We start from the raw sequence: 14,236 nt of genomic DNA, 5'->3' as shown, positions 1-14,236 counted from the left end.
TTAATTTTAGTCATCTGAAATGCTTTAATTTTTGTCTACCGGTAGTCAATGATATACGATAATGATTGAAGGATGTAAAGATTCTGACTCGTGTATCCAAAGCTCAAAAATCCACATGAAAAAAGGAGAGGTAGGAGTACAATGCATAAAAAAAAAACTAAACAAAAAAGAAAACCTGTTAATTTATCAAATGCCAAAGCTACAAAACAAAATATCTCCACATGGAGTCCTATAATACCTACCTACTTTTCAGCAACCTATATCCCGAGCAAACTAAGGTAATCAACTTAAAATGACACGGTCAGAAAACTGCTGTGTACATGTGCTTAGTTATCCAGAATCTTACCAGAGCCGGGCAGACTATTGGAGCACAGATATTGCTGATATCCAACTTGATGCCATATAAGATGAAGAACATTACTTCAAAGACTAACCTTAAATACTAACAATAAATGAAATGCCATTTGTTCTACTAACAATGTAAACATATTAAATACTGACATCAAATGGAATATCAGAAATAATGTACAGTTACGCTATATTCAAATAAGACTCAATATGTGGATAATATTAATTTTGTTTAAATGCAACGCAATCTTAAAACATTTCTCTTGGATCTCTGCTTATTGGGAACATTTACTGATCTGTTAAAATTAAATGTTATTTCAAGGTTAAAACATGAAATAGAACCAAATAATTTTTTTTGTCGTTAATTTAGCATATTAGGTTTTCAAAGTCATTGCCTTTTCCCAGAGTGATAATAGGTGAGTGACCCGCCATTTGGCTTTACAGATGTTTGAGACTAAATTACTGAACAAACTTGCTCTCAAAATACAAGCCCTCAGTCATCCAAGTCCAGATTCAGCAGCTTCTCAGGGACCTGCAGTTTCTTTTTAACACTCACCTTCTCAGCGTACTCAGAGGCAATCTGTTTGATCTCCTCAGACTGCAACCCCACGATCTGACCCACTGCACTGGCCATCAGCTTCCCCTACAGAAGAACAAGTAATAATAAAGCCTTCAAACGTTTGGGCCAAACATAATCATGCCTCTAAGAACAGATCACTGCCCAGATTCTAACACCTCTTTATGACATGACTGAGATGATTGGATTTAGAGCTGGTTGGCAGTGAAGCATTGTTTAAATCATTCACATAGATTATTTAAGATGCATAGCACAAATGGTTGGTATGGAATGTTTCTAAGGCAGTTTTCCCATTTATATATGTGTGTACACACACATGAACACACATTGAATATCCATCCATCCATCCATCAACCCTCTACCGCTTTTTTGTTTCCAGGTCGCAGGGGGGTCGCTGGAGCCAATCCCAGCTCACTCTGGGCGAGGGCCAGGTACACCCTGGACATGTCGACAGTCCATCGCAGCGCCAACATACATAGAGACACAGAGGCAAACAACCACTCACACTCACATTCAGACCTATGAACAATTTAGAGTCACCAGTTAACCTATACATGCATATCTTTGGACGGTGGGAGGAAACCAGAATACCTCTACCTACCCATGCAGACACAGGGAGAACATGCAAACTCTGCACAGAAAGGCTCCAAGCCCGGCAACCAAAACCACAACCTTATTGTGGGGCGACAGCGCTAACCACTACGCTGCCCCACATCGAATATATCAAATATATTCAATGAAAGTTAGAATATATTGAATGAAAAGCCATAACAGAGCATATGAGCTGTGGGGGGTTTACGCCTTGAATCAAGGGAGAGAGTTAAGAGTTGTGATGATGTAATGATATCAAGAGTCAACTTGCGATGGAGGACCACAAAAAACAAGTTTACCTCCTCATTCACCATGGCAGCCATGCTGGTCATCAAGGTTTTGATCCGCATCTAAGGCACACACACAAACAGTATTTACTGAAAAATTGCACACAGTTAAGAGTTAAAATGTGGCCTTATTGTACATTCATAACCACTAAGTGAATATTCTAACGATTAAGTTGCTATTTCCACAAATTTGACTGATGGGTGTAAAATCAAAAGATTTCAGTCCTTTCATGCCCTGTTTCATGCCCCACCGTGTTGCATATGGTTAGAAGTTTGACACAGAATAACGGCAATAAATGTATATTCATTTATTCACTTTCTGTTTGTATCTCTCTGGCCTCTCTATAATTAACTGTGTGTATTTTTGGCACACACAGTGCTCACCTCCTCTGCTGCCTGCAAATCCTCCTCCTCTGACACCTCTGCCATTCCCTGAGGGGCCACCTGGGAGCCACTGGTCGACAAAGCTGTCCCCAAATCCACCTGATTGAGAAGGACAGGAAGTGGGCTGTAAAGAAACTGAATTGTGAAGAGACATTAAAATCTAGTTTTGAAAATGTGTTAACCTGAGTAGTCTAAAGCAGTGTATCACAGATATAGTGGACTCCAGTCGAGGAGTAGACTCCAACTCCAACTCCACCTCTACCGCCACCGACCCCCCCCCCCCCCCCCCCACCAGACTCACCCGACCATCAGGAAAAGTGCCTCTCAGCATGACCTCAGCAGAAGTGAGAAGAACCCTGCAAAGGATTAACCCTCAAAGCTGCCAGTCCAGATAACATACCAGGGCAGGTACTAAAGGGCTGTACACATCAGCTCTCTGAGGTGCTAACAGACATCTACAACATCTCACTATCACAGGCTGCTGTTCGTACCTGTCTGAACACAGCCACCAGGCCTGAATGACTATCAGCCAGTTGCTATCACCCTGGTAGTCATGAAGTGCTTTGAGAGGATAGTTATGGCCACATAAAAAACCGTGTCGGCGTCACTGTGGAAATCACCCCAGCTGTCATATTGTTGCTGGTAGATGACACAGCAGTGGTAGGTTGCATCAATAACAACGATGGGTCTGCGTACAGACAGGAGATGGAAAACCTAGGGGGTTGGTGCAGAGAAAAACTTCTGCATCATTGTAAAGAAAACGCAAGAGTTGGTTGTCAACCCAGGAACAACCATATTCCCTCTCCCTTGCGCATCGGAGGAACAGCTGTTGGGATGGTTTCCAGGGTCAGGTACCTGGGCGTACACCGAACCGATGACCTCACCTGGAGCAAGAACACCTCCTGCCTTGTTAAGAAGGCCCACCAGCAACTGCACTTTCTTAGGAGGTTGAGGCGTTGCTGGACTTGGGAGCTCAATCCTGACCTCATTCTACAGATAAGCAGTGGAGAGTGTCCTCTGCTCCTGCATCACAGTATGGTGTGGTGGCTACCCTGCCGCAGAGAAAAAGGCCCTGCACAGGGTGGTAAAAGCTGAACAAAGGATTGTGGGTGGCAGCCTACCCACCACCACCACAGACATCTACACAGCCAGATGCAGGAAAAGGGCCTCCAACATCATGAGGGACCTCACCCACCCCGCAAACTCACCAGAGGTGGAGGAGCATCCAGGAGCAGAGCCACCAGACTCAGCAACAGCTTTTATCCACAAGTTGTTAGGCTGCTGAACTCTGTCGGCCCCCTTTAAACACAAATAAACTCACTCACCCTGTCCCCTCACTATGAACATGTGCAATACACCCACACACCCCTGCCCCCCACCATGCGCATACGCAATATTGGCTAAATTAGCCAACCGGACTATCACTTTTTCTACTTTCTTTTTATTTATTTATTTATTTTTTTGTTGTATAATGTAAATACAGTACTTTTTTTATTAACCAAGCACACTGTGTATACTTGCTATCTTGGCGTGATTGGGCCTCAATTCTTAATTTCTTACCCCCCTCATGTGCATGCATATGTTGTGGGTATGACAAAGCTCCCTTGAATCCTTCAATCCTTGAAAATATAACTCGGTGATGAGCTTGTGGCAGAAGGGCAAAAACAGCTGAACAGCCCTTTAACTCCTGACAGGAAAGGTAGGGGGAAAGGAGTGTGAGCGGGGAAAAAAACAAAAAAAAAAAAAACCAAAAACAAACAACAGGTGAGTTAGCAAATGAGTGACACCTGTGAGCCGGGGAAGGGAAGCTACTGACACAAACAGCAAGGAGAATAGAGAGGAGTGAGAGGAACAAAGATGCAGGTTCATTCAAATCTGCCTGCTAAGCAAAGAAAAAGAGTGAAAGAAATATAAATATAAATGAATATCATAAATTTAAATAAGAACTATTGAAAAAAGAAGAAACAGCAACAAGAAAAAGAGAACCAGCTTGATTAGGAGTCGTGAAGTTCCCAGGAGTCCACAGGAGGAAAAAGGTGCCTGTGTGCCCTGCCCCTGCATACTTGGACCCTATACCTGCCTGGGCTTGCAAAAACCCTCCAACAGAGCTAAGTACTGACCATCCCTCTACAGGCTTCACCTGTGTCCCCTCAACCATTTTTCACACTGATCCGCCATACACCCTAATCCCTCCCCTTTCACCTATACACTCATGCACAATTAACCCAGGAGGAACTGAAACTGAACTGATCTAACATACACACACACACCCCTCTACCCCTTCATTGCGTTGATTACTTACAACACTTACTAGTGTTGTGTTGATATTTTGTTTCAACGTCTATTTTTGCTAACCTTATGAGCAAATATTATCTTGAGAGATTTTGATTTGTAGTTTGTATTTGGGTTACACATTACGGCAGCAATCTGATTTATGTATTAAAAACACCTTTGGTTTATACTTGTGCTTGAAACCTTCTTCATATATCCTTTTGTGGGTAGGATTAACAGCTAGCCAGTGAAGTTTTATAGGTTACCCGCACACCTAAATAATTTTATAAAATTTAACAGGATAATAGTTTCTACTTTTGATACAGCTACTGTCTCCTGTCTGGTGCCCAACTACATAGTGTGTGTAACCATTTCTAGCCCCTTTGCTACAAGCTACACAGTGACAGTTAAGTATAGACTTGTATAGAATGCCTCTCAATTTTAAGCTATGGAGGGTACACTGAATGCATTATACAGGCGGGGTGCTTTACTAACGAATCAAAGGCTTTCTGTTGCTTTGTCAGGACCTACCTTATCTTGTTTGGACTGTTTGCTGAATCCATATCGCCTAGACAAAAAAAAAAGAAAAAAGAAAAAAGAAAAAAGAAAAGAAACCCTGTGTGATTCACAACAATAAACAAACTATTTCCTGTGTTGTCAATAACACCATGCCACATGACATCACTAGCACATTAAATGACATCTCTGAGCACAAGTTACCAAATAAAGAAATAAATACCAAAGTGCATCAGATCAGAGACACAGTTTGCATCCATCATTCTGAGCAAGGTGGAAACCTCCTGCAATGATCAGGAGTCCAACAAATGACTATCACTGAAATTTTCCTTAATTTCTCAAACAAATTAGGGACTAGCTGACAATTGCTCATGTATTAGATGCAACAGACAGATTCTCTTTTGATTTGATCTGTGGCTGTCTGCCCTTAGGGGCATCTGAAGGGTCAGTGTGAAGGTTGCATTTGGGTAACAAACTTGGTGCTCCTAAAACAGGGCCATAATATAACTGTAAAGTCCAATAATATGAACAGAGCAGGAACAAGAAGGAAAACAGAGAGGAGACATTACATAGTCATTACATGCTGTGGTCTAGGCCTATGACACCTGAAGTAGATGATGCCACGTGTGAAAAGGCCCAAATGAAGCCTTATCACTAGATTTAAAAAAATAAAAAAAATAAAAAAAATCAACAGAAATGAGTAATGATCTATGTAAATGGTTCAACCACCTTGACTAAATACTGTGAGAGGTTAACCACTGGGAATGTGACCACAACAAGCTAACCTCTTGCAGAAAGAAAAGACTTTACACATATTAGTACTTAATGAAGAAAAACTGACATTTCCATTTTCCATACAAGAATGGAAGGAAAATGGTTCTTAAAGACGTCAAAACTCTCTCTCTCCCCCCCCCCCTCTCCCCCCACTAAATTAACAATAATGTATATTTGATCCATGTGGTTTCTGACTAATTAAATTCTGGAAAAATGGAGAAGATGATTATATCTTAAGGTCACCATACAACACCTGATGTGAAATCTTACCTGCCGTATTCCAACAGAGTAGAGTGCACCCTGGACTCCTCATCCAGCAGCTGCCCAGCCTCCTTTTGTCTCTTGTATTTCCTCTGTGGTTTGTACACTTTCTGGAAACAAGTGTTTCAAATATTTACAATAAGTGTAACAACAACGACATTCATCCATCCATCCATCTTCTACCGCTTATCCGTTTCTGGGTCATGGGGGCTACTGGAGCCAATCACAGCTCACACTGGACAAGGGCTGCAGTACACCCTGGACAGGTTGCCAGTCCATCACAGAGCCAACATAACAACCAACCAATCACACTCTCACTCTGAAACTACAGGCAATTTAGAGTCACCAGTTGATGCATGTCAAAAATGCACGTCTTTGGACGGTGGGAGGAAATGGGAAAACATGTAAACTCCTCATAGAAAGAGAGAACCAAACATTTGATACATTTTAAACCACTACCTTTGCCATCAATCTAAATCTAACAATTAATTTAAAAGAAATTAAATAGTGTCTATGTGGTCTCAGTCTGGACTTTGTTTGGGATTTTCAGGTTCTCTTGCCCTGACAACTATTGAGGCTTGTTTTGTGTGTTTATGTCAGGTCTTTGTGAGCTGGAAGGTAAACTGTTGCTCCAGTTGTCTGTGGATCAGGTTTTCCTCTAGACCTAACTTGTTTCTAAAAAACCTCCACTGGAAAGTGGCCAGGTTTCTGCCTGATCCAATTTCTATTGTCATCTATTGATCATTAAGTGCAGAAAGTGAGGGACTGTAAATACTAATAATACCTGGTGGACTCCAAACTCACCAGTACATCCAGAACTGCCCTCATAGCCTGTTCCTTCATTTGGAGAAACTCAACATCCTGGAAGAAAAGGTCTCATGACAGCACCAGCTCTTACTTTGTCAAAATGTCATACAGCCTAATGGAGGTTAATCTGATACCGTACTCTCAAACATTACGAAGTGAATTCGATGTAATGGTATGAAAATTTTATAACACCATTATAGTGACCTAAATTATCATAGTTATCACAGCATTGTTAGAATGTGCTGGAAATAATAATTAAAAAAAATGCACACACAAACTGAAATAATTTAATACTGAATTTAAACATATCAAAACACAAGAAATTCAGTGATTGTCGCTAACCAGAAGATTTTAAAAGCGATTATAAATTAACACAAACTAAAATAAGTAAATCAAATGTTTATATCACGGAATCATTGGAGAGAAGGCAATGTGCACATGACAACATTACAACCATATGTAAACAAATCCAATTATCAATTCCCCCTCCTTCAGCTTTTTCAGTATTTGGAAACACAACAACTCAGCTCTGTGATAAACATGATTTGGTCAGAGCATTTAAACCGGATGCCCTTCCTGTCACAACCCTTCCCATTTGTCTGGGTTTCGGACTGGCACAAGAATCTCACTGATTTTGCGTTGTGGCTTGAACCTGAGGCCTTTGCATGCTCTACCACTGAGCTACATCTCTGGGCAAACAAATCCAATGTTCAATAACGGAACAAAATATGTTCATCACTCAAATGAATAGCACTAATTGTAGAATGTTTTGTAATAGCATGGCCTCAGAGAGCCAGGCCTTCCAACAGCATAGGCTGCAATGAGGTCCTGAGAATTTTTGATGTGGGTATATAAGCACCCTTTCTCCTAAATGCATGCTCATTGTCTGTGTCATTGTAGATGATGTTAAGGGATTGGTGGATTCATGTTTAAATTAAGTGTAATTTCAATGTTTGTGTAAACCAAAAGTCAATTTCGCTATTTTTTTTTTCCCAATATAAAACTCAGGGAAATTATTTCAGCTTTTGTGACAGTCCTTTTAAAACGACCTTCAGTACGTCTAACAACATTGTGATAAGCCTGATAACCGTGATAACTTTGATGACTACAAATGTGAAATTAAATAACTGTGATATTCCATTTTCATCCCGTTATATCTCCAGTTCTAACCTTCGAACTGATGCTCTTTGGGCGAGTTTAAATCTTCTGACCATCTGGACTTCAGCAGGCCACGGCTATGGAGTTGTTGGCTTACCTCTGGAAGGGTGTGAGTCTTCTGGAACTGAGATACGGAATATGCTCTCACGTAGTCACCCATCTCTTCTTTTGTTTCTATTGCTCGCTTCACTAGCCACTGGCAGGAGAAACCAGTTGATCAACACAGGTGTAAACAACCACACACAAGACAGAGCTCCTGCAGACTCTTAATAACCCTCCAAGGTTAGGGTTAGGGTTAGGGTTAGGGTTATCATGTTCAGAGGTAGAAATTGCACATCAAAACTTGATACGAATTTTATTCTAAATTCTCAGATAAACAAAAATAAAGTACTGATGTCTTTAACAGTGGAAAAACACTGTAAAGTCAAACCACAAACAATGAATATGATGGCATCATTATTTATTCATTCATTCATTCATTCATTCAACATTCTACCGCTTATCTGTTTCCGGGTTGTGGGAGATGCTGGAGCCACTCACACTCACACCTATTGGCAATTTTGAGTCACCAATCAACCTATGCATGTCTTTGGACAGTGGTATGGATGCGGAGTACCTGCAGGAACCCATGCAAGCACAGGGAGAACATGCAAACTCCACACAGAAAGTCCCCAGGACAGGGAATCAAACCAATGACATTTTGGCTGTGTGGCAGAAGTGCTAACCACGATGCCACCATGTTCCCCTGATGTCACCATTATAACTACGAAAATGGATTTAGTGCTACATGTTAATATAGATCAGGACTGGGTCTCAGTCTGGGATTAACTCTTACCTGAATAACTGGAAAAATGTGGATAAAGTCCAACCCCTGGATCTGATGAGGCTCTAGACGATGAGGACACTTCATCTTGGGTAGAACACAAACTATTTTCTCTGTCAGGGCTCTGCATGATGACAACAAATACTCATCACTCTCAAAATTCATTTATTATCTGCAATCAATCAAGTTATCAAGCAGATGAAAAAGCAACTCAGAACTCTGAAATTTATCAGAAAAAGAGTGAAAATACAGGCAAGAACATCCTCTGAATACACTGAGGATGAAAAAAAGTTTAAGGGACTGTTTGTTCAATGCCATTTGTGCCATCATGGTGTTTATAGGAAAGGAGGTTATAACATCTTCTCAAGAGCTATGTCTATGCACTGCAGGCTAGTGAGGAGACACTTTTAATGCTATTATTTTCTAAGTATCTCTAGCTAAAAGTAAAATAAACATTTTTAGCAAATTGATAAAAAAATTTATAAAAACATCTCTGGCATCTAGGGTACACAAAACCTCTTGAAAGTTCTCTGTCTAGACAGGCTGCTGCTTTGATACCTGGAGCTCAGATTGTCAGGTCTGCTGAGCTGTAACACCGTTACGTAGTCTAAGGTTGTGTGATGAAGACTGCTGTTCATGAGAGAAAGAAGCAAAACTCACATCTTCTGACCGATGGTTGAGTTCTCTTGGAAGAGAAGATCCACGTCAATATCAAAGTTACATGTGGTGATACACCATGTCATACCCCCAACCACCTGTGGAGGAGAGCAGGAGACCAACTGAGGCAGTGAGTGGAGAGGAGACCATCTGAGGAAGAGACCATCTGAGAGAGGGTGGAGAAGACCAGCAGAGAGGGTGAGGCTGGAATAGACTGGCGAAGAGAAGATGGAGGAGGAGGAGAGACAACAAGGCTGGAAGAGACCAGAAGTGAGGGAGTAGACCAAAAGAAAGGGGTGGAGGAAATCATCTCAGCAAGGATGTTGGAGATCAGCTGTGAGGATAGGGTAGACGAGACCAGCAGAGAGAGAATGGAGAATTTTTGGTGATGATACAACACATATACTGAGTGAGGCTTCTTGTGCAGGTTTTAAAGGAACTGGACTTCACAGATGTACAGACATATGAGAGTGAACTGAACAAGTAAAGGTCAAGGGTTTGAGAGTTCTTCAAGACTTAGCTGGGACCAGCATATGGCCCTGACAGATCCAAGTTACCTTATCAAAAGGAGACAGTCCTTTGATCCTGGCTCTGAAGTACCCAGCTGCCAGTAGCAGCTCGAGGATCTCTGCCAGCTTGATGCTCTGCTCTTCATCCTCCCTGGTTTCAACCTGGGAGGAAAACAGATGTGTCAACAACATCATCATTATTATTATTATTATCGTCGAGGTCTGACGAAAACTTGTTTCCACCTGGGCTGGAGGACAACACAACTGGAAGATCGTTTTAAATCAGATAGCTTCAGTCTAAGAGACAGAGGCAAGGGCGGGAACCTGTCTTTCTGCTGTCAGCCTGTTGCTGTCACTGCTTTATCAGTTCTCGGTTTTACGGTAGCAGCTAGCTTCCACCGCTAACTAATCACCGTCTGTGTTCTTGACACATAAAGTAGATTGACAGCGAAACCCTTCCCACACTAAACTAAAAACTGAACAACCTTTACCTGGATGGGATTTCCTTCTTGGTCATACTGGGCGCAGATTTTCGAGCCAGCCCTTACTCTGTGAAAGACAGACGTTGCCGCCGCCATGTTAGTTTGACCGGTGGTGGATGACTAGTCACATGACTGCATCATATAATCCTATGTGACTGTAGAGGAGGGCTTGGCAAATTTGGCATCGGGCCAAATATATTCAAAGCAAAGAATATAACAAACAAAATAACTAAAAAACCACGAAGCCCAATTAAAGTGAATGGGAATAAAATTAGGCTATTGAGAAGTGTAAGTCTAATTCATTTTAATAATGATTTCCCAATGATTGTTAGGCTGTTACCCACACCTCCATGACGTAAGCTACGTAACATATTATTGGATACATTGTTCAGCTCACGTCACGTACACCAACAAAACAGCAAGAGAGAAACATGGTGCTATTGAGAAAAGGTGAAAATAGAATGTTCATCCTACTCGGGTTCACATGTGCTGGGTGTAGTTCACTTTCTGGCCTTACTGCAGTTTCAAACTGTTTCAAAATAAAAATGCAACTTCTTATGAACCCACGTTAGACATATTCTAAAAAATATATATCATCTAACGAAACTGGTATTTCATCAACAGTCCCGGATGAAACAAAGATGTACAGGGAGAGGATTTATTAGCATTGCGGTGAGTTGAAGGTGTAAGACATTTGGCTCTGGCTTGGCATCAACCAGTTTCAGGTATGAAGCCACTCGGCTATCGTGAAAAGCTCAGCAAAAAGGAGACCGTTATATAAGATAAGGAAAATGTGAGAGAGAATAGACGTGATGTGATTTTCTGGAAGAAATAATATACTGAGAGTGACCCACAAGATAATAAAATTAAATTACCTGTTAAAGAGAGAAAAGCTTTATTTGTTTGGTCTGCAGCCTTTTCTTGACATTACTTTTTTCTCTTAGAAATAGTGAAAAGCCCAGTTATTTCCAGTTGGTGGCGGTAAAACACTATCTGGCCACTCAGCAGAAGAAGAAGGACTTTTGCGACATTGCCGATCACAGGTGGCTATTTTTCGACACCGGCTCCGTTGACGGTACACGTGTTTCTTGTCCACTTCAGGCCCGTGGTGTTGATTCCAACATGGATAAAGTTTCCAAAAAGAGCATTAAAAATTGCTCCTCGCAGACCCCGGAGAGCGCGGAGCTAAATCCAGATGAGGTCTATATCGACGAAGCAGAGGTGGAGGAATTAAACGCGGCAGATGAAAACATCATATGTGAGGAGGAAGACGCTTGCAAAGATGAACGGAAACGTCAAAGGTTGCTGGAGGCCATCAGCGCTCTCGGGGGTAAGAGGAAGAGGAAGCTGGGGGAGAGATCTGAGGCAGCTGTCCAGATGTCCGAATTTACAGTCAGCGGCGAGGGCGAGAAAGTAAACCTATCAGACCTCATCGGGACTATCGACAAAAACGCCGCAATTCCAGCCAAGACCAAAAAGCAATTGAAAACTCTCCAACAAAGCAACAAGACTGTGGAGTGTCCTCTCAGTAAGCAAGAGAGTGAGAGGATTCAGAGGGACGTGGCCTATCAGAAGGCAGCTTCGGAGGTGTCCCAGTGGAAAGGTGTCATCAAACAGAACCAGAGGGCCGAGCAGCTGGTCTTCCCTCTAAACCAGGAGCCCTCTGGTCCCAAACCCTTTGAGAGGGTTCTAACTAGTTGGAAGGCACAAACACCACTTGAGCAGGAAATCTTTTCTCTTCTGTCTATCAACAAGCAGCCCATCCATGACCCCATCTTGACCCCTACAGAGGAAGCATCTCTGAGGGCTATGAGTTTGGAGGAGGCAAAGGTTCGTCATGCAGAGCTGCAGAAAGCCCGGGCTCTGCAGTCCTACTATGAGGCCAAAGCCCGGAGAGAAAGGAAGATTAAGAGCAAGAAATACCACAAAGTGCAGAATAAGCACAAGCGCAAAGAGTTCCTGAAGCAGTTTGATGAGATGGTGAAGACCAATCCAGCTGCAGCGTTAGAGGAGCTGAACAAAATTGAGCTGGCCAGGATGCAGGAAAGGATGTCATTGAAGCACCAGAACAGTGGAAAATGGGCCAAGTCACAGGTCATCATGGCAAAATACGATGAGGGGGCTCGCAAATCCATGCAGCAGCAGCTGGAGGTGAACAAAGATCTGACCCAGAAACTGGTGACATCACTGAACAATGAGGAGGATAGTGAAATAGAAGAGGTTTCTGCAGAGGTGACGCCTGCTTTTGTGAAAGATGCAGAAGAAGGGCTTGACTCTTCAAATCCCTGGATGAGAGGAAAACTCTCGGCAGAACCCAGAGAGAAACAAACAAGTGACTCTGTGGATCTGACAGCAGAGGGTTTTGGAGGAAATGCATCAGAAGATGAAGAGGATAAGCACAATGTGGCAGAAACGGAGGAAGAAGCACTCCTAAGAGAGTTTGACAACAGGAGGAAACACCGTCAGATTCAGGAGGCTGACACTGAGCTTATTCTGTGTTTGGATGATGATGATAATGAGGATAAAGAGAAAACTAAAAATGCAGCAGAGGACTTGGATACTTCAGACAAAGAGGAGGAGCTGTCTCAGTTCACCTCCCTCATGCAAGGACTCACTGACGCCCACTGGGACATTGAAGCTGAGTTTGCTAAAACAGCTGCAGATACTTCATCTCAGCTGGAACAAAGTTTCATCAAGATCGGGACTCTGGAAGATAGAGAGCTCCTCAGTCAGGAGGACTCAGCTGCTGAGAAAGTACCTGTTAAGCCCCAGCTTTCTACATCAACAGAAAACCCACTCCCTGCATCTCCAGTTACAGAGAAGAAAAGGAAAAGGAAAAGAGGGATTGAGCTGAAACATGTCCTTACCAAAGAGACGAACATCATTCATGTCCCACTTGCTCCAACATTCCGGGACTCTGAGGACTTGGATGAAAGCCTTGACCAGAGGCAGCTCATCAAAGAGGCATTTGCTGGAGATGATGTTGTCTCAGACTTCCTTAAGGATAAGAGGAAGCAGGAGGATACAAGTAAGCCTAAGCTGCTGGACCTGACACTACCTGGATGGGGAGAGTGGGGAGGGACAGACCTCAAGCCATCCCGCAACAAACAAAGGAGGTTCAGGATTAAGGCTGCCTTGCCTCCACCAAGGAAAGATCAAAATCTGCCAAGTGTCATAATTTTGGAGAAGAGAAACAGCTCTGTCACACTTCATCAGGTCAACACGCTGCCCTTTCCCTTTGAGAACCATGCTCAGTTTGAGAGCACCATCCGCTGTCCTATGGGCCGCACCTGGAACACAGAGCAGACCGTCAAGAAGATCACAAAGCCCAAGGTGGTCACCCAGCTGGGAACCATCATTGAGCCCATGAACCGAGAAAGACTGGGAAAGAAGCTGGTATCTCCAGGGAGTCAAGATAGTGTGAAGTTGTCATAAACACTGTTTTGAGATAGTGATCAGATGAACTTGTCCTTTTTATTTTGTATATTTGATATAAAATGTGGTTAATCAAATATATTGAACTTGTTCAGACTGCAACTGAATTTCACCTGTAGTATTAATAACTTGTTGTTGGATTAAAATGGCACATCACAACAATACACAGTTCATCCTTCCTGCCTGCTCATATTTGAAGTGTGTGTTTGTCTCTAGACCCTTGGCGGATCCAAAGCTGATCCAAGTGTTCTAAAGCAACAATCTGTTTGATGTTGAAGGTCTGGTCTGATGTGATCTGAATTTCAATATTTCATTTAATCAAATTCTTTTTCTTAGCTGCTGTTTGATAGACACAT

At 42.4% G+C, this 14,236-nt stretch overlaps 2 protein-coding genes across 3 annotated transcripts in view; one reads left to right on the top strand and one right to left on the bottom strand.

Moving 5' to 3' along the window:
• ccdc93 (CCC complex scaffolding subunit CCDC93) overlaps positions 1-10,541 on the bottom strand; it is a 28,864-nt gene extending 18,323 nt beyond the window's left edge. For both annotated transcript variants that reach the window (XR_003842360.1, XM_029530405.1), the window contains exons 1-11: positions 10,455-10,541; positions 10,012-10,125; positions 9,458-9,552; positions 8,810-8,921; positions 8,072-8,170; positions 6,814-6,870; positions 6,019-6,119; positions 4,990-5,026; positions 2,188-2,286; positions 1,816-1,866; positions 905-991 (exon numbers count right to left, since the gene is read on the bottom strand). Coding sequence is in view for 1 of the 2 variants with exons in the window: in XM_029530405.1 (XP_029386265.1) it covers positions 905-991; positions 1,816-1,866; positions 2,188-2,286; positions 4,990-5,026; positions 6,019-6,119; positions 6,814-6,870; positions 8,072-8,170; positions 8,810-8,921; positions 9,458-9,552; positions 10,012-10,125; positions 10,455-10,541 (939 nt within the window). In the remaining variant the exon portion in view is untranslated. The remainder of the gene's footprint in view (positions 1-904; positions 992-1,815; positions 1,867-2,187; positions 2,287-4,989; positions 5,027-6,018; positions 6,120-6,813; positions 6,871-8,071; positions 8,171-8,809; positions 8,922-9,457; positions 9,553-10,011; positions 10,126-10,454) is intronic.
• Positions 10,542-11,525: 984 nt separating this feature from the next.
• Positions 11,526-14,236, top strand: LOC115061865 (U3 small nucleolar RNA-associated protein 14 homolog A). The gene has a single exon (XM_029530404.1). The coding sequence runs from the start codon at positions 11,568-11,570 to the stop codon at positions 13,878-13,880; it is 2,313 nt and encodes a 770-aa protein (XP_029386264.1). The 5' UTR covers positions 11,526-11,567; the 3' UTR covers positions 13,881-14,236.

The sequence above is a fragment of the Echeneis naucrates genome, chromosome 21 (assembly GCF_900963305.1).
Source record: "Echeneis naucrates chromosome 21, fEcheNa1.1, whole genome shotgun sequence".
Classification (NCBI taxonomy): Eukaryota; Metazoa; Chordata; class Actinopteri; order Carangiformes; family Echeneidae; genus Echeneis; species Echeneis naucrates.
This window is presented reverse-complemented; position numbering and strand designations above follow the sequence as displayed.

Bases quoted from the DNA above. Each gene is read 5' to 3' on its own strand.
- LOC115061865 (XM_029530404.1), top strand. From the start codon at position 11,568: ATGGATAAAGTTTCCAAAAAGAGCATTAAAAATTGCTCCTCGCAGACC.